Source organism: Phodopus roborovskii, unplaced genomic scaffold, assembly GCF_943737965.1.
Source record: "Phodopus roborovskii unplaced genomic scaffold, PHOROB, whole genome shotgun sequence".
NCBI lineage: Eukaryota > Metazoa > Chordata > Mammalia > Rodentia > Cricetidae > Phodopus > Phodopus roborovskii.
In genome coordinates, this window is record NW_026126540.1 from 19,894,133 (window position 1) to 19,913,151 (window position 19,019).

At 42.1% G+C, this 19,019-nt stretch overlaps 3 protein-coding genes across 6 annotated transcripts in view; 1 reads left to right on the forward strand and 2 right to left on the reverse strand.

Moving 5' to 3' along the window:
• Positions 1 to 19,019, reverse strand: part of Kirrel1 (kirre like nephrin family adhesion molecule 1) — a 1,148,154-nt gene that overhangs the window by 119,289 nt on the left and 1,009,846 nt on the right. The window lies entirely within an intron of this gene.
• The window catches only part of Sh3d19 (SH3 domain containing 19), a 144,686-nt gene that overhangs the window by 111,936 nt on the left and 13,731 nt on the right, over positions 1 to 19,019 (forward strand). Inside the window, exons 9-15 of the mRNA XM_051199379.1 lie at positions 2,991 to 3,103; positions 7,739 to 7,800; positions 8,870 to 9,131; positions 11,425 to 11,493; positions 11,681 to 11,821; positions 16,640 to 16,712; positions 18,166 to 18,296. Of these exons, the coding sequence (XP_051055336.1) occupies positions 2,991 to 3,103; positions 7,739 to 7,800; positions 8,870 to 9,131; positions 11,425 to 11,493; positions 11,681 to 11,821; positions 16,640 to 16,712; positions 18,166 to 18,296 (851 nt within the window). The remainder of the gene's footprint in view (positions 1 to 2,990; positions 3,104 to 7,738; positions 7,801 to 8,869; positions 9,132 to 11,424; positions 11,494 to 11,680; positions 11,822 to 16,639; positions 16,713 to 18,165; positions 18,297 to 19,019) is intronic.
• LOC127233025 (60S ribosomal protein L32) lies at positions 17,482 to 17,973 on the reverse strand. Its single transcript, XM_051199376.1, has one exon. The coding sequence runs from the start codon at positions 17,951 to 17,953 to the stop codon at positions 17,546 to 17,548; it is 408 nt and encodes a 135-aa protein (XP_051055333.1). The 5' UTR covers positions 17,954 to 17,973; the 3' UTR covers positions 17,482 to 17,545.

The following is a 19,019-nucleotide window of genomic DNA, read 5'->3' on the forward strand; positions in this document are numbered from 1 at the left end:
AAGAGCGTAAAATTATAGCTCATTGGTTTATTCGCCTGTTTGCTGTTACCTTATAATTGTGTTCTTGATGTAACAGGCATAATCAAAAATAATCATGAGTATTATAGGAACCTTTTTTGACTCAATGAGGATGGAATCCAGCCCTGTCTTGTGGCTTACACTGAGCTCTCCTCTCTAATGTAGTGTCCCCAAGACCACCTGTAAGTCATTGAGTCATTAGGACTCCTCACAGGGTTCAGTATTCAGGGTTATGATTTATTACTGCAGAAGTAAATGAGACAGAATCCCCTCAGGGAAAGGTAAGTGGTATATGATGTGACAGAACCCAGGTCTAAGCCTCCAGGAATCTTCTAGTGAAGTTACACCACACAGGGCATCCTCCAGTCTCCCCACAATGAGTTAGGACAACATACAAGGTGTTGTTAAATAGAAGGACTGCAATGCTTTGTCCACTTTTGTGACCAGGGATAGGTACATAGCCACCATTAGAAACTGAACAGATTTGGGCTGGACAGATGGCTCAGTGGTTAAGAGCACTGCCTGCTCTTTCAAAGGTCCTGAGTTCAGTTCCCAGAAACCATATGGTGGCTCACAATCATCTGTAATTAGATCTGGTGCCCTCTTCTGACTGTATACATAAAAAATAAATACCTAAAAGTACAGGTATCTGGAAGGAGAGTAGATGGTGGTACGCACCTTGATACCCAGCACTCGGGAGGCAGAGGCAGGCAGATCTCTATGAGTTCAAGGCTACCCTGGTCTACAGTGAGAGTTCCAGGACAGCCATGGCTACACAGAACCCTGTCTACAAAACAAAACAAAAACAAAAACAATGGTTGGTTCCATCTTACAGACCAAATTCTGAGTGCCAGCTAACAGCAAAGCTTGTGAGCAGGCCTTCCTAAGGATGAGCAATATCAGGCCTACTGTTTACTTCTCCTAAATTGGGTTAATAACTTCTCCTGAAGTAATGATAACTCTGAAATCATGAAAGGGTAAGCTAAGGAACCATCTTAAATTATTTTCCAAACAAAGCCCCGGGATCTGTTAAAAAGATGAATCTGCCCTGCTGGGTGTGAGAGAATTGACTGGCCAAGATAGCCTCCAAAGAATTCGTTCCAACAAAAATCAATGCCCCAGAATTCTATTACTGCAATGTTTAAAATTATTTCTTAATGGATGTTTTGCCAGCATGTGTGTCTGTGTACCATATGCCTGCAGTACTAGAGGACACCAGAACAAGATGTCAGGTCCCCTGGAAATGGAGTAAGAGACAACTATGAGCTGCCATGTGTGTGTTGGGAATCAAATCTGGATCCTCTGGAAGATCCCGAGCCATCCCGAGCCATCCTCCAGCCTGGTCCCCTTCCCCCCCCCCTTTTTTTTTTTTTTTTTTTTTTTTTGTTTGTTTGTTTTGTTTTTTCAAGACAGGGTTTCTCTGTGTAGCTTTGGAGCCTGTCCTGGAACTCCCTCCTCCCTCTGTAGACTGCCTGCCTCCACCTCCCAGGTGCTGGGATTAAAGGCATGGGCCACCAGTGCCCAGCACTGTTGGTACAAATTTTAAACAGTGTGTTTATGCAGTAGAGGGAAAAGACCATGGTTTCTGGTGTCTAAAAAAATTGGAATGGACAAAGAAGAAATGAACAGTTTGTAGTACAAGGTCCTTTATTGTCTTTAAGCCTGTCTTCCCCTGTCAGCTCCTTTCTCTGGACCCCTGTTTGCCCTAAGATAACCTCCTCCAGGCCTTTGCCAGATACCTTTACTGGCTGGATTAAAATTGGAACGATATTTCTGAGCCCATCACACCCATACCAGGTTCCCCTCGTGCCCTAACTGCAAGTAATCGTCAGCTCACTTCTTGCTTGTGACTACAGTAAACCCCTAATAGCGCATAGTCTGTCTGTTCGCTTGTGCCAATAAGGAACTGCCACAGTGGAGGCAGAAGGTGACTGGCGTGGTCGGTCCTGTGAGTCTTCATCCCCAGAGCAGCCCCGCCTCTCACTGCAAACACCGCCCATCTTAAATCATTGTTTTCCTGCATGCTGGTTTGGATTTTTCTCCTTTTGAGAAGGTTATCCTGTCTGTGGACAAAACAGGGACCTGACTGATCATCCTCTTGCTAGAGGTTTTTCACCGGAGCTGGAAATTTGAACAAAGAATTCCCATACACTTTTAGTGGTAACACCAGGTGGTGTAAAAGGTGGCTTTAGCCTCGTGCAGTATGTTACAGTCATCCCCTCATGAGGTATTCCTGCACACAGATTTTAATTGCCAGGCAATAATTAAATCTAATCATCTCTATTTTCTTTCTTTAAAGTAAGTTGGGAGTAAATACTACTGAGCTAAGTGTGTGGTTTGGATATAAAGATATTGTTTCTGTAATTGAGGCTAATTATGGCTGTTAACCTAAATTAACAGAAGCATTTGCTTACTTGTGGATGGGAGAGGGTTTAGTACTCCACCTATTAAGGACCTGGTCTTACTAGAATGAGCACACACTTTGGGTTCAAATGAACTCAGTTTTCTTCACTTTGGCTTTCTGTAAAATCGGTAGCATATTATGTAGTATGAGGTAATGCCATGTCAGTCCTGGTCACCATGGACAGACCTCTATGCTGCAGTGGCTCCTGAGTGCTGGAAATGTGGCTAGTACAACTAGAGAACAAAGGCTTTAACTTTATTTCACTTTAAGTAAGATTTAAATCTAAATTGTCACATACAGTTACTGGCTACTTGTTGGCCAGACAAATCTAATACAGGGATGATGATTACAATGCCCAAGTTAACGCCCGACACATCATTCTTAGCAACGCTATCCCCCCACCCCACCTGCCCTCGTTGTAATATGTTAGCTCATTCATCAGTTCTCTGAGGTCTGCCCAGGGCTCTTTGTTGTTGTTTAACTGCCTAGCACTGGGTATGGTTTTCTTCTGCCTGCCATTTTCCTAAGGAATCCTGGACCAGCCATTGTGCTGACTTCTGTCTTCTAGGTTTACATGAGGACCCACAAGGCCCACCTCCGCTTCCTGCTGAAAAGCCTGTTGGGAATACTTACAGTACAGTGTCTGGAAAGCCCAGTCATGGAGACAGAGCCAGGCATCCGGTGAGTGATCCTGAGAGGTTATTAGGCTTAAGGCAAAGTTCTGAACCGGTTCTAAATCTTCAGTTGCTGCTTAAATTACTTTACCATTGGTTTGATTTTTAGAACTATTTTATTAGAACCCAATTGCTAAATCTCATGTACTTAATGTTATATTCAATATTTTGCAAGTCCCTATAGAAGGATTGGGTTCATTCTTTGTACTTCATTATAAAGTAATTTCTCCTGTACCAATACAATGGCATTGTCTTTTATATGATACTATAATAATAATGAAGAGGTTATTAAAACTTCCCAAAAAATCTTTAATATTTGTAGAAATGGATTTAGTCAAATTGTCGGTTTTTGTTTAAAATACTCAAATCTATTTTTATTAAATAATAATTGATAACTACCCTAAGAATTTTTATTCTGAAGTTTAAGAAATTTTGTAAAATTGAAATACAATGTTTTGCTATACCTTTGCTAACATTACCTAGGACCTTTTATATAAGTATTTTAAATTTCAACCTTAATACTATTCCCTTGTGTGCATTTTTAAAAATTTCCTTTTGATGGGCCATCTTTATGGCTTGTTTCAAGAGAAATCAATTCTTAAAGTCTTTAAACCAATTCAGTTCAATTTTTGTAATAGTTTTACCCCGTGCATTAACTGTGCTCATCGTACAAGCAAACCCATCCAATCTTCTGGTGAAGAGAAATTTCTTTGAAAAAGACATTAAATTAAATTAGCCAGTATCAAGTTAATGAGATTTTCTGTAGAATGAATTAAAATTTAGTGATCATTTGTATCTTCAAAGTACTTGATAATAAATTTTTATTAAAACTGAGCCAAGAAAACCCAAAAGCAGAGAGTAGGGCCCCTGCCATACTGTAACCCCAAACTCCTGTGGAAGAATAGCGGCTTCCTAAGATCTCGGGCTCCCACTCTCGAAGGCTCCTGGAAGGAGCTGAGAGCATGGTTAGCAGGTGTTCTCTCCCGTGCCTGACACAATGGGGTCTGTGAACAGCAGAGCTATGGAAACTCTAGGATCATCACCACCATGTCAACAGTCCAAGAGCAACACCCACATCTAAAAGTAAACAAGTCAGGGTAAACTATACCGCCCAGAGAGCTCCTGTGTTCACACCTACATCTCTGCCTCACATGAACGTGATGGAAACCCTTCCCTGCATCCATCCCAGAGGAGGTCAGAGCCACCTGCATGCTCATCCGTGCATACCATAATAGGCATGCCGGGCCTGAAGAAAAGGGCATGCCAAAACAGATTATACATTCGGTGACATCCCTGAAGTCACAAGTGTAGGGTTTTAGAGGCTAAGCTCAAACATGTGCCTGAAAATTTTGTTTTGAGAATTGTAATTACTGGGTTTATTTAGATCAGAGGCCATAAGGCTAGAAGTGAAGGGGACAACCTCTAGAAAGTGTCAGTGTCACCGGGCTGCGGTGGCATAGGCCTTTAATCTCGGCACTTGGGAAACAGAGGTCAGCAGATCTCTGAGTTTGAAGCCAGCCTGGTTTACAGAGGGAGTTCCAGGACAGCCAGGACTGCACAGAGAAACCCTGTCTTGAAAACAAAACAAGAAAGTATCAGTGTCACAGACCAGGAGGGTAGACAATCTTGGGAGGGTAGACAATCTTTACTCACTGTCTTTTTGTTTTTACAAAAGCTGGCTGTTGGACAAACCATCTATTTCTCCTAACCAGAGTGCTAGGAAACTTTTCATCAGATCTGGTGGCTACAGTTGCCAACCCTCACTTCTGTTGCTCAAAAGATGGAGTCTAGGATCCCATCCAGAGCCACTGGTGCTGAGAGCTCCCTGGCCTGTCCCAAAGCATCCCCTAAAGAAGCTACCAACTCCACGGAAGAGTGGGGAAACATGTGTGATTCATGTCAATCTGAGCACACAGTCCAGAAGTGTGTGCGCAGAGGCAAGCTGATTTTAAACTCCGCTCTAACAAGTGTCAGCCCCTGAAAAATATACCTAGGCCAGTTTCTCCACAATCCCAATACACATACAAGCACATGTGGACTTGAGAGAAGGAGAAATATCTCCTTTTTTATAAATGCCACAGAAACCCGGGAATCCTTGGGCATGGTGACACTCATCTGTTACCCTAGCACTTGGAAAGGGTAAGACAGAAGAATTGTGAGTTCTGTCCCCATCCAAGCTGTACAGCAAGATCTCATCTCAAAAAGGAAAGGAGGAAAAGGAATGTTTCTAAAATTAAAGTGTGATTCAAATGTAAAAATATGCCATCTATAGAGATGCTACAAGCAGAAGACCACCTCTGCCAGGCCCTCAGGCAGCTCCTAAGATGCCAAAGTTCCAGCGTCTCAAAACTAGAAAGAACTAAAAAGATACAGAAAGGCTTCACAGTCTGTGCGGATAGCTAAAGAGGGGGGCATCTCTAACCAGGGGTCTCCTAGGACTGTCGGCAGAACCTGGGCACCAACCCAGGTTGAGCAAACGCTAAGACGACTGCAGCAGTAGGAGCCACCTCTTATCCGTGTGAAAGATGTTGCATATGGCAGAGCCTTCCAGGATTTGCCTTTCTTGTTCCAACTTAAAGTCTGTCAAAAGTGAGAGATCAAAAGGATATTTTAAATTTCCCACAAACATGCCAGCACTGGATTGGTATACAGCTCACTTGTAGTTAAACAAGCTGAAAACAAATGAGAGAAGGAAAAAAAAAAAAAACCCACCTTTGCCTATGAGGTTTTTTATTTGTTATTTCCATATCAAAGTTACACATAAGTATTTTTGCTTAAATTTCCCTTCATTATTAAGGCATCTCCCACAATTAATTTTGAGAAAAGTCAATAAAAAATTATCTTTTCCTACTAAAGCTTGTTTGCTTTAATTTTAAAGGTGGTCAAGAAAAGACATGATTTTATCATAGCAATATTGTCAGGAAGAATTACCGGCAGCAGCGTATTTATAAGGCGTGGGTAATACTCTGGAATATTGCAGGGTTTATGAGCTGGTGGCTTGTTTCACTACATTAACTGAACTCATTAGTGAAACCAAGTTTTAAGGGCAAGCTTAATTTGTTTTTTAAAAAATGAGAGTTTAAAATGTTGGAGCATATTTAAATCATCATTGTCATTGGCGATTAATCACTTGGTATTTAAGGAAGTGTTGTAAATAACGTGAATTTTTAAATTGTGAAGTTTTAACTCATTTGTTACATGGATGGCACAGTTTGAATTTGCCTGAAGATTCCTAAGCAATAGCTAAATAAGTGTTAATTCAACGTATGTTTAAAGGGCTGGAAACTTCCTCTTTAAAGTCTCAGAGGCAGCATTTCACGGGTGTGTGTTGGGGTCTTAAAAAATAGGAAAGGGAAAGTTGGTCTTGGTAGTGAATTCTTTCAATTTTCCGATTGAGAAAAAGAAAAGAACAATTTAGTTAGGACTTTTACAGAAGAAAGGAACAAAAAGCACTGTGTGGGCTTTGAGGTCTCTTTGTTTCTCATTCAACAGAAGAGTGATTTCCCAGTCCTCAAAAATAGTTCTGGGGATTAGCGAGATGACTTCAGTGATTAAGAGGCATGGCTGTTCTTCCAGAGGACCTGGGTTCGATTCCCAGCACCCACATAGCAGCTCACAACTGTCTAATGCCCTTTTCTGGCCCCTGTGGGCACCAGACACACACATGATGCACAGACACACATGCAGGCAAAACACGCATACACATAAAATAAAAATAAATGCTTTTAAAAAAGTGTTCTGAAAACCTTTGAAACAGAACGCTGAGCCTCTGCCCTGGAGACGCCTCTCTTCATTCCCCAACTCCCAAATCCTCTTGTGTATCACTAGGCGGCACAGTCCAGGCAGAGCTGTCTTGCATTTTTCCCCACAAAGCCCTTGTCAGCCCATGCATACTGTCTGCTACCTGGTGGAATCCCGTCTCCCTGTCCTTCTGGCTCCTTGCATGTCTTCCTTTCTTCCACTCCTTAAGTTTTGTTTTGTTTTGTTTTGTTTTTTGATATCCTCAACTTGTTTAGTTCGAAACCCATTGCTTGTTTTGAAGCTATCCATCGAGGATATCTGACTGTCCAAGGCAAAACAACCACCCAGGTCACTCTCTGTGGTTTAAACTCAGGATTGTTTGTTTTCTATCATAATTGAGATGAAGAAATAACCATATATTAAAATTAAAGCAAACTGTAGCAGGAAAGGATAAAACCACCAGCGAGGGCATCCAACAGCTTCTTCTGTCCTCTGAGGGAGCCAGGCACACATGTGGTACATAGGACATACATGTAAGAAAAACAGTCATCCGCATAAAAAAAAGTCTTTCTTTAAATATTGCTTTATGGGCTTGGCATGGTAGTGTATGCCTTTAATCCCAGCACTCTAGAGACAGAAACAGGAGGATCTCTGTGAGTTCAAGGCCAGCCTGGTCTACATGTTTCCAGGCCAGCCAGCTCTACGTAGTGACACTTGCCTCAAATAAATAAAAATAACACATGTATGTATGTATATGTATAGTACTGAGAGCCCTTCTCAGCTTTCTATAACTTCACAGCTTTTCTACCTAGAGACTCACCTAAAAAATGTTGATCCCAGTTCCCTTTGCAAACTTTTGTTTTAGGTTAGTCTTAACTAAACCCTTCTGTGATGTTTATAGGAACTGGAGCAAGCCAGTGAATCAGGAAGCTTGGGACAAGGACCCCCCAGATTGCCACCAAGGTAGGTAAAATGTGGGAAAGCTGGAGGGAATCGAATGCCTTGGGGAACTGTCTATTGTTCTCTGACATCCAGATGCAGGGCTGTGAGCCTTAGATCTTGTCTTGGAGAGAAACTTGCCAGTCTGCCCAGGCCACCAGCTCACAGTCTGCTTGGGACAGCAGGTTATGGGGCTCTCTCATCTTTTCCTCTTTCAACGAGATCCAAACACCCACAGAGCACAAGCATGAGTCTCTGATACTGTTTCCAAAAAAACAAGACAGCTTTCCAAACTGAAATAGTTCCTCTGCTGGAATCTCTCACAGACACCCTCCTGTTAGGAGGGGCCGGCATGTTTCTCAGCATCACTGGAGGGAAATCAGAGGTGGTCCATACCAGCCCCAACCCCCAGCTCTAGAGGTATTCAAACCAAGGCTGATGCACTTTAAGAAGGCGTTGCCTATTGAAATTTATTTCCATTGAGATATTAGGGAAAAGGGTTTGTAAAGTAGTTGCTGTCCTATTCCATCTTCAGAGTTTCCTTTATGCTCATCTAAATTAACAGGTTTTTTTTTTAATAGTAATGGCTATAATATGAACATTATGGGGGAGGGGTTGATGTTCCTTTTCTAATTATATAGAGGATCCAGGCACATATAGCTGATATCATCATATGTATAATCTTTTGTCTCAGACTGTGGTTGAAAGTACTTAGCTTCCTGGAATAGTCAGTATGTTTAGGAACAGTTGGGGCCTTGGAGAACTCATGACAGTAAGTGTTTGTTTGTCTTGAACTAATGAATCTCTGGTGCAAGATAAGAGGAAGCTGGGACATCATGGCATTTCCTCTACTATAATGTTTAATGCAAGAGTCATTTGCTCAAAAACAGCATACCCCGCAGGTTTCAGTAAATTGTATCCCACTAGCAAAACATCTCTTCATGCCTGTGCCTGTGTGTGTGTGTGTGTGTGTGTGTGTGTGTGTGTGTGTGTGGTGTGAGCGCGCGCGTGCATGTGTGTGTGTGAAGAAGAGGTGGGACAGAACCTAGATGAAATAAAAATCCTGACTCGTGCCCCTCGCCTTGCCTTCCAGACCTGTTCCTGGAAAAGTCATTCCGGTTTGGAAGCCTCCTCCCAAAGGGGCCCCTGAGAGACCACCCCCCCCTAAACTTTCTGCAACCAAATCAAGTAAACATTTGCCTTTTAATCGGTCCTCTTCAGACATGGATCTTCAAAAAAAACAAAGTCACTTGGCCCCTGGACTCTCAAAAGCCAAGAGTCAGGTCTTTAAAAGCCAAGATCCGGTGCTACCCCCTCGTCCCCAACCAGGACACCCTCTGTACAGGAAATACATGGTAAGCCTGAAATTTAAAATTGGTGCTTGAGGGGTTTACTCTAGCTGGACAGTGGTGGCTCACAACTTTAGTCCCAGCACTGGGGAGGCAGATGCAGGCAGACTTCTGTGAGGCTAGCCTGGTCCACAGAGTGAAATCTAGGGCATCCAGGGCTACACAGAGAAAATTGTCTTCGAAAACAAAAACAAAGGCGTGTGTGTTGGGGGAGATGGGGAGTGTAGGATAAGTAAGACTGTAATCCTTAGAAAAAGCAATAAAAACAAGTGTGGGGTTGACCCTTGATGAGGCCACAAAACCTCCGTGTTTGGGAGCTGGAGAGATGGCTCTGAGGCTTAGAATGCTTGTTCTTGCAGAAGACCCCAGTTTGATTCCCAGCGTCTATACCGCAATTCACAACCATCCATAACGCTAATTCCAGGACTCACATGATACAGCCATACATGGGATCAAAATACTCATGCACTTAAAACAAGTAATTCATCAAAAAACAAAACAACAACTAAGGCCTGGGATCAAGACAGGTGTCCGTATTAGGAGAATCATCCGGAAAGGGAAAGCAGGCAGGTAGGAAATGTAAGTCTCTGACACTGTAGGATCTGCCATGGGAGCAGGTAACAAGCGCTAGGGATCATCTCCTGGAATAGTTGTACTCCATAGCTGCTTTGCCCACTAAATGAGTAGCATTTAAATGAAGTAGAAATTAAGTTTTTATTAAGATCAATGGACTTTCTTACAGATTTTTCCCCATTTTGTAAGCATAATTATCATGGCCCATTTAATAGCTACTAGTTAAAAGTTCTTATCAGTAATTGAGATAGTTGAGTATTAATTTTGTTCTCTTTGGATTTTTTTTTTTTCCATCAGATGACTTTTGTCTGAGTTTCCCACAAATGGCAACAGAGTTGATTTGCTTTTCTATGTGCTCAGGTCAACCAGAAAAATAAGAAAATTAACTTAGAAGCGGGCAGGAGGATTATTTGCACTTTTAGAATAATTGGATGGTATTGCTGTGTTTGACAGCAGTTAGCAATTTTAACCTGTTCTATACTTCCATCAAGCCAGAGAGTAGTTCTTTATTTAAGCTAATTCAGATTTTGAGAAGAGAATAGACAGATGAAAAAAGATAACATATTCAGTCATTTAAATTGCTGAAAACCATTGCTTCTGTGTTTCTCTCTCAGCTAAGATGAAGTATAAACTGATGAAACCCAAGGGATAGTCTCTGGGATAGACTCCTTAATAAAGTAAAATAGTAATTGGTATGTATTGAGAACTAATTGTCAGCTAGGCACTATTCAATAGTAATCTTGTAGATTAGATACTGTTATTATCCCCATTATACAAATAAGGAAAATGAGACCAAGATAGAGATTTAAGCCAGCTAGCAGTAAAACCAGGATTTGAACTCGAAATAATTGGCATTGAGTCCACACTCTTCACCATTTTACCATAACATGAACACAGTGTTAATTATTAATGGTAAAGCCTCTCTGTCTGCTTTGGTCATTCTGTGCCAAGATTGTTTACTCAACAAGGACCAGCTTTCACTTGGGGCTCTTTGCATAGCTGCATAATGTCAAAACATTTAAGGAATTCAAAAAACGAATACATCAAAATGATGGTGTATTTAAGTGATGTGTCTCATTATAAAATGTGCCTTAACCCCACTTCTTGCCCCCATGGCTACACTAACATTACGTTACTGCCAGGAATCTGTGTGCCCTGGGAACCCTGTGTGCTGTGGAGATGTGGTGAAGTGAGCTGATGATGGACCCAGCTTTACAAGGCCACCTCCTTGTGTGTTTGCTCTCGGGTGGTCCAGGGGCCCGGGCAACCTCCTTCTCCACATTTTAAGCGTGTATTATATAGAATTTCTGACAAGTACTCCTCAGAAATGGAACCTTTGGCCCTGGAGCCCAGGTATAGAAACCAGCATAAGATCAGACTGCCGAGGGAGTGGCTGAGCTTCAAGCAGACAGACAGGCTACCAGGGAGACTACAAGGCAAATGGAGAGTTCCCGATATAACCTGAGGTCACATTCATACACACACACACACACACACACACACACACACACACACACACACCATGATCCTGTGGGTCAACTCCACCTTCTCAGAACTTTAGTATGTATCTAGGAGAACTACTGGCCCCCCCCTGGATCCAGAGTATGAAGCTAACTCACCCCTCTGAAGAAACTGCTTTTTTCAGGCACACATACCAAGTCCTAAGTGATCAGCAGCAGGTAAGGATTTGGGATTGCAAATAATCTTCTTATGCTTTCCGTTTAAGCTGTCTGTGCCTCATGGAATTGCCAATGAAGACATTGTCTCCCAAAACCCCACGGAACTCTCTTGTAAGGTAAATTCAAGCTCTTTCTTTACTAGCTAATTAAAAAAAAAAAATAAACTTAAAAAAAAAATCCCTGCCCTCTGTTCCTGCTATTACACATTATTAAATGCTTTAGGCTCCAAAGATTAAAATGTGGGAAAGTAATAATGTTTTATTAAATAATAATTGCTTCAGAGAGTGGTGTTGTGTCTTACAGCGCGGGGACGTGCTTGTGATCCTGAAGCAGGCGGAAAATAATTACTTGGAATGCCAGCGGGGAGAAGGTACTGGCAGGGTTCACCCATCCCAGATGAGGATCATCACTCCCCTTGAGGAGCGGCCGAGAAACAGACCTAACGTACGTGAGGCCGTGAGGCGTTGCCATTGTGCGGCCTTCGTGTCACACATGGCGGCACCCTCATAAAGCTATTAATTATATCCTTTCCTCCCCAGGCTTCTTTTATTAGCAGCATTATTTTAACCAGGGTGGAAATAACAGTAGCAGTTTGCTCCAATTTTGGAATAAATGACTCTAATCACATTGGCACAGACCACCGGGTATTCTGCCCTCTCCGTGTTGTGGCAGCTTGTGGGAGCTAGGACAGGAACTTTCGACTGAGAAAGTGACTTACTCTCTTAAATAACATGGACCTGTTTACCAAACCAGAGGTTGGTTCTCTAGCAGAATGAGACAGTTATTTTAAAAGGAACCCTGTAAATGCTAAATAAGAGTCCTTTAAAATGCAAGCTTAACCTAATAGGGTGTGGTGGGTGCTCCCCCTGGAAATTCCAGGCTATGGGAGGTGGAAGCAAGAAGAATCAGAAATCCAAGATCATCCTTGGATGCACAGCAGAGGTCAAGGCCAGCTTCGTGACAAGAGAGACTGCCTGGGGAGGAGGAACTTAATGTAAACCTATAAGCCTTGTTTCTCTGATTTAATAAATTCATTAAATAATGAAATATAATCTAATCTCAAGTCACAATTGAGGACCAACAACAAATTTGTGGAACCTGATATAAGATGCAGTGATTCCTGAAGAGGATTTGTTTAGCACTTCAGGGTCTGGGAGATGATAGGCATCTGTTCTGCTTCTGAGTGACACCCCCGCTCTGGCTGGAGTCTTAGAAAAGTCTAACTCACCAGTTAAGTTTTCACTGTGTGTTACTCCAGGTATCATATATGAAAAATACACCAGTCATTCAAGTCAAGAACTTAGTTTGTTATTCATCCTAGATTTCGTAATCTAGTCTAATTCCTTCTTCTTGGAAGGCGGTTTTTCTTTGCAAGTTTTTCTTGGAAGGCAGTTTATCTTTTCAAGTTTTCCTGAGAAACTAAAATTTCTCATTTTAGGGAGAAGATATGGCTTCATCTAGTGTAGCTGGCATGTGAAAAATCTAACTAGTTCACACAGGAAAAAAAATCTCTCTTACTCGGTTTTCTCTGTTTGAGTCCAGCGTCATCCATCTGTCATAGCCACCTTCCTCTATCAGACTATGCCGCTGGTAATGGCAGGAGTTATGCTGCCAAAAACCTTTCGTTTTACATATATTTTTAAAGCTTAAAAAGTTTCCCCACTTTGAACATTGCTATTGCCTTTTTAAAAGTCTCTGTCCTCTGGGGGCCATTATAGAACCTCTGTTGGTGGAAATGAACAAACCATTCTTTAGGCTCTTAGGTTTGAAGGAATCGTTACAGTTCTTAGATAATAAACTTGGGTGGTTCCCTGTCCCCAGCACCACCTTACATGATGAAGAAGGAGGTCCAAAAATGTGTTCTACTTTCCCCTACCTCCTTAAACAGGAGATAGTAAATTTACCAGTTAAGGTTGAATCCAGAGGATTGGTCATTTAGAAAGGGTGCGGCTTCAGTTCCCTTTCTCCAACCCTAGTGGTCAACAATCACAGAGTATGCTGAAGGTTTTTGTTGTTGTTGCTCTGGTTTTTGATGTGTGAGGTTAGTGTGGTAGTGCTCAACGGAATTGTTTTTGGAATTCATATATTGTATAGAAACCCAGAAAAGGTACATCCATAAGGACAGAAAGGGTTTGCTGATGGCTGAGGAGAGGGTGGAGGAGTAGCTGCTAGAGGGTAAGTGTTAATCCCATGGGCAAGAGGAAGACCACTAACACAATTTTTAGGTCAAATTTGAGGCAAATTTTATTAAATACTGGCCAGGTCCACCTGGGAGTCCCAGAGAATGGCTGTGAATTACATTAGCCAAAGGTTTATAAAGTCAAAACCCACAAGGCTACATACTTCCCAACTTCATCTAATCAGGGATAGACATACATCCTGACGTACTTCCCACCTATGTGTGATCAAGCACATCCTGTGCAGTTGGGGCAACCAACCTCGTTTACAGAAGCAAAAACATATGTCTTGTTATATAAACAACAGTCCCCAGCATTCCAGGAAATTATCTGTCCTAGGGTAAGTGGAGTTTACAGGTCGGAGGCATTTTTGTTTTGAAGATCTCTTAAGCACAGTAATTAAAACTTAAAACATAACTTTAGCCCTCACATACGTTCTGTGGGGAAGGGGGTCATAAACATGCTCTGAACATAGACTTCAATGATAATTGCACAGTTCTATGAATGTTCTAAAACCATGTACATTCTAAATGGATGCATTTTATTTTGTGTGAATTGTATCTCTGACATCTAACAAGTTGAATGAGCCAGTGTTAATGCATAGAGGGTATTTATCACAATGAGTGGAGCACCATAAGTGAGCAATGGTTGTAGCTACTCTTGTTATAATATCATTTCTTGAGCAATGATATAGAAAGACTTTAGAACTCTCTTACATTTACCTACCACACAAGTACTCTGGTGGCAGCTTCTGGGCTATACTGCTCCTTTGCGGCCAACCCTGTCTGGCCTGTCCTGCCTGATGAATCTCATTGCTCATCACTGAAGGCTTGAAGAGGGAAACCAAATGGAGGCTCATATTATCTTCTCAACTCTCTCACTTGGCCATATGTAGACCTTTGGGTTCAGTTGGAGATTCATGTTCATGTTCATTTAAAGTAGATCTCTGACTTGACTGTTTATTGAATAGTCATTCCTTTTCCTGCAGACGTAAATCAGGAACAAATAAAGTATTCACACAACACTCACACGGTGGTAGTATCACACGTCTTTAATCCCAGCACTTGGGAGGCAGCCAGATCTTTAAATTTGAGGCCAGCCTGGTCTACAGAGCAAGTTCCAGGATAGCCAAAGATACATAGAGAAACCCTGTCTCGGGGGGAAAGAAAAATCACACACACACACACATAATTAATTACATAAATGTTGACCGTAAAGCCACAAGAGACCTAAAATAGCTCATAATTACTGAAACTCCCGTGTTGCTCATTATTTAGGCAAAAGCAGGATCTAAGAAGGTGTTGTGTTGCATAGCAAGCTGATGTTAAAAAAAAAAAAAAAAAAAGCTGCATCAGCTGTCTTGACTGAGTTACAGCTCTGCTTGCCTGTGTTAAGAATAGACAGTCTGCCCCTGTGGTGCGTTTTGGTTCAAAGAGCAGGTGGATTCAGGAAAGATCTGACAGAAGTGCTGTGGGGTAGGACGAGTGGGCCATTCCTTGCGGTACACTGTGATCAAGCCAGCACACTGGGGCTTTGGTGGGGACAGAGGTGAATTATCCCTAAGAGGCCAAGAGTCAAAAGTCACTGAAAAACAAAGAAAAGCACAAAAGTCTACCTCCGCTCATTTCATAAGTTTGAAGAATTTTAAGTAACATCCCCCAAGGGTTGATTGTGGACCACTTCCTTGCCCCTGAGTAAGGCCCTGGGCTTGATCCCCTGCGTCACCAAAGAAAGTAAGCAGCATCCTTAACTGGATTTGAGGATGAGGATGATATGATGATGTCATCGGTAAGCCTGTTTCTTCATTAAAAGAGGCTAATTATGGGTGAGACAGACACTTCTAGCACCCAGGATGTTGAGGCAAGAGCATCATGAATTCTAAACCATGCTAGTCTATATAGTGAGTTCCAGATCTGCCTGAGGTCTATAGTAAGACCCTCCTGTCTAAAATAAGGCAGTAAGCAAGAGGTGGTGCCCACCTTTAATCCCAGCACTGGGGCAGCAGGGGCAGGAGAATCTCTATAAGTTTGAGGCCAGCCTGGTCCACATAGCAGCAGCAGAAAGAGGAAGAGGAAGAGCAACAAGAAACAAAGTAAAACCAGAGAAGCAACTGCTCAGCAGTAATGAAGTATCCCTCTTCAACCTCACCCCCTCCCCCAGCTAGTCCAGGCCATTGTTTACCTAGCTAAAGAATACTACATCCTCTTTGCTAATTTACTTAGAATTGCTGTTGAATAAACCATTCAGATTAAATAGAAAGGCCAAGCATGGTAGATAGCATTGCTTTCAAACTAGAGAATGTATCCAGTTAAGTGGTAATAAATGAAGTGGTTTTACTCTTGTGAATTATACTTCTGTGGGAAGTCATTAGCTTCTTTCACTACAAAAAACACGGACATAAATACAGAACTTCATTCTCTTCCAGCAGAATGAGCTTAACTTTGAAAGCTCCGTCCTTAAGGTCTAAATTGGTCAGTTGAGGGGGTAAAGTACCATTGGAATGCCAAATGGCTAAACCCCCAACTTTGAGGTAGTGTAAGTGTTATGGTGTTTTGTTTTGTTTTGTTTCCTTTAAAGCTTTTAATAAACAGCTCTGTTTTATTTTAGTTTCTTCCTTTAAAATCAAAATGCTTAAGGGGCTAGAGAGATGACTCAGTGGTTAAGAGACCTACTACTACTCGTGTAGAGTACACACGTTCAGTTCCCAGTACTTCCGGTTCTGAGGGATCTGATGCTTTCTTCTGGTCTCTATGTGTCAGGCACTTCTGTGGTGTATGAACGTACATGCAGGCCAAACACTCATATGCATAAAATTAATAAATCTTTGAAAACATGCTTAGTGATATGCAATTGAAAGTTACTTCTGCCCCTCCCTGGCAAGGACACATTCTATTTCAAGGTGATAATGATTCCCTTAACTGGTTCACCTGTGTGGTTTACATCTTGTGCTCATAGTACAACTCTTTTGGGGAGACTGTAATGAAAAAAAAAAAAAAAAAACCAACAAACAATGGCCTCAGGGTAAATAATGAAGCCAGTCCTATTGTGCACACTTCATTCACAGTCCTGTCTCCCCCTTCCCAAGGATTCAGGCCACACTCAGAAGCCTGTTGACAGTGGAGCTCCTCAGGCTGTGGTGCTGCACGATTTCCCAGCAGGTAAGGACATAGATAATGAGTGGATGGAACCCTGGGATGCCCTCTCAAAGTCTCCCTTCCTCATCGCCTGTATCTGTAGAATCCTAGCCTATGGATACCATCTTATCCATCAGTTCCACCCTCAGGAAGGGGCTATGCACCCAACCATTGCAGAAAACTTAGCTGGAAAGCTGTCCTTTGAAAGGGATGGGGACCCCCATACAAAAGAAAACTAGTCATTGCTTCCCAGTCACAAACTTTAGCCCTGTGATGGAGTCATAGCTCAAAATAACATCCTTCAGGGGCTCGGGCTAGAATATTTACTTGTTTAGCATTTTGATTAAGTTTGATAAAGTGGGGTTTTTTAAAGATTTTTTTTTGAATATGTGTCTCAACCACCACTTACTTATGAGATCACAGTGTTAGATTTTTGTGATCATTTTAAGTTATCCTTTCTAGCCAAAGCTGCAAATGTTTTGTTTTTAACTATTTACAACTTATTTATATATACTTGGCAGGCTGAGTTTTATTTTAATATAAATAAATTTTCTTCCTAAAGAGCTATAGTTAATGTTTGAAGCTAGAATAGCTTTTAAGGGTGACTGAGAATAATGGCCAGTGTATCACGCCATGTCTACAAAGGCCTTTCAGTGTCGAATGTGTCTTCAGTAAGAGACTTATGTTAGCACAGTGGGAACCATTGGCCAGGACAATGGTGGTTCTATAAATGGTTTCCCTTAGTCATATCTAATCTGTTCTTAGAAAAGAGAATCTCTCTTTTTTTTTTTTTTTTTTTTTTTTTTTCAGTTTTTGTGGTTTTATTTAAACACAAATAAAACACGTACACCAGCCATCTACTCATTTTCTTCACTGCGAAGCCTGGCATTGGGATTGGTGATTCTGATGGCCAGCTGTGCTGCTCTTTCTACGATGGCTTTTCGGTTCTTGGAGGAAACGTTGTGAGCAATCTCAGCACAATAAGATTTGTTGCACATCAGCAGCACTTCCAGCTCCTTGACATTGTGAACCAGAAACTTCCGGAAGCCGCTAGGCAGCATGTGCTTGGTTTTTTTGTTGCTCCCGTAACCAATGTTGGGCATCAGGATCTGGCCCTTGAATCTTCTCCGAACCCTGTTGTCAATACCTCTGGGTTTCCGCCAGTTTCGCTTAATTTTGACATATCGATCTGACTGGTGCCGGATGAACTTCTTGGTCCTCTTTTTGACGATCTTGGGCTTCACCAGAGGGCGGAGGGCAGCCATGATGCCGCAAAAGAGATGGCCGAGAATCTCTAATACCAAAAATTTTAAATAAAATGTTATGAAAAAATTAATTTGATCAGTGTAATCCAGTCTGTCTCAGAATCAGTAGAATATAGTCCTGGGTGGACAGAACTAAATGCCCCTCTGTTCTCTGCTTTTAATCACATGTGCGGCTGGGATAATTCATTGTTGTCACTAATTCTGTGTTACAGAACAAGCTGATGACCTGAGTCTCACACCTGGAGAAATCGTCTATCTTCTCGAAAAAATCGACGCAGAATGGTACAGAGGGAAATGTAGAAACCAGACTGGCATATTTCCTGCCAATCATGTTAAAGTCCTTGTAAGTGGGTTTTGTTTGTTTTATCTGGTCACACATTCCATGGTTCAGTGAAGCTTGGAGAAGAGAAAGAGGAACTAGAAGCCTACGGTCATGAGTTCCTCTTTTCTGTCTTCTCTTGATCATTTGGCATTTGGACATTTTCAAAATAAACCTTTTATCCATGAAGACTGGCTCGGTCAGTAATCAGTTATGGAAGGGATGAGGGCTCCCAGGGCCCTGCCCCTTACTGCTGACCTATTGGCTATTGGCAGAGTCCAGGAGAGAGGGAATTGTTATCTTCAGTTGTGAGCCCACTGCTGGGCCCACCGTGTTTCATGTAGAAATATCAGTCCGTAGGTCACTTATCCTTGGAGGGTTCTTAAACACTTAAGGATATACATTAATCCTTCTCTTTATTCCCCTCTGCTGCCCCCCACCTCTCCCCTTCACACCCCCCATCCACTTCTCAGAGGGGATAAGACCTTCCTTGGGGAGTCAACAAAGTCTGGCATACCAAGTTGAGGAAGGACCAAGCCCCTCTCCCCTGTATCAAGGCTGAGCAAGGTATCCCACCATAGGGAGTCGGCTCCAAAAAGCCAGTTCATGCCCCTGGGTTAGGTCCTGGTGCCACTATCAGCTACCACCACCCCCCACCAACAGATCAAGCCTCATAACTGTCACCCACATTTAGAGGACCTAGTTTGGTTCCATGCAGGATCACCAGCTGTCATTCCATAGTCTAAA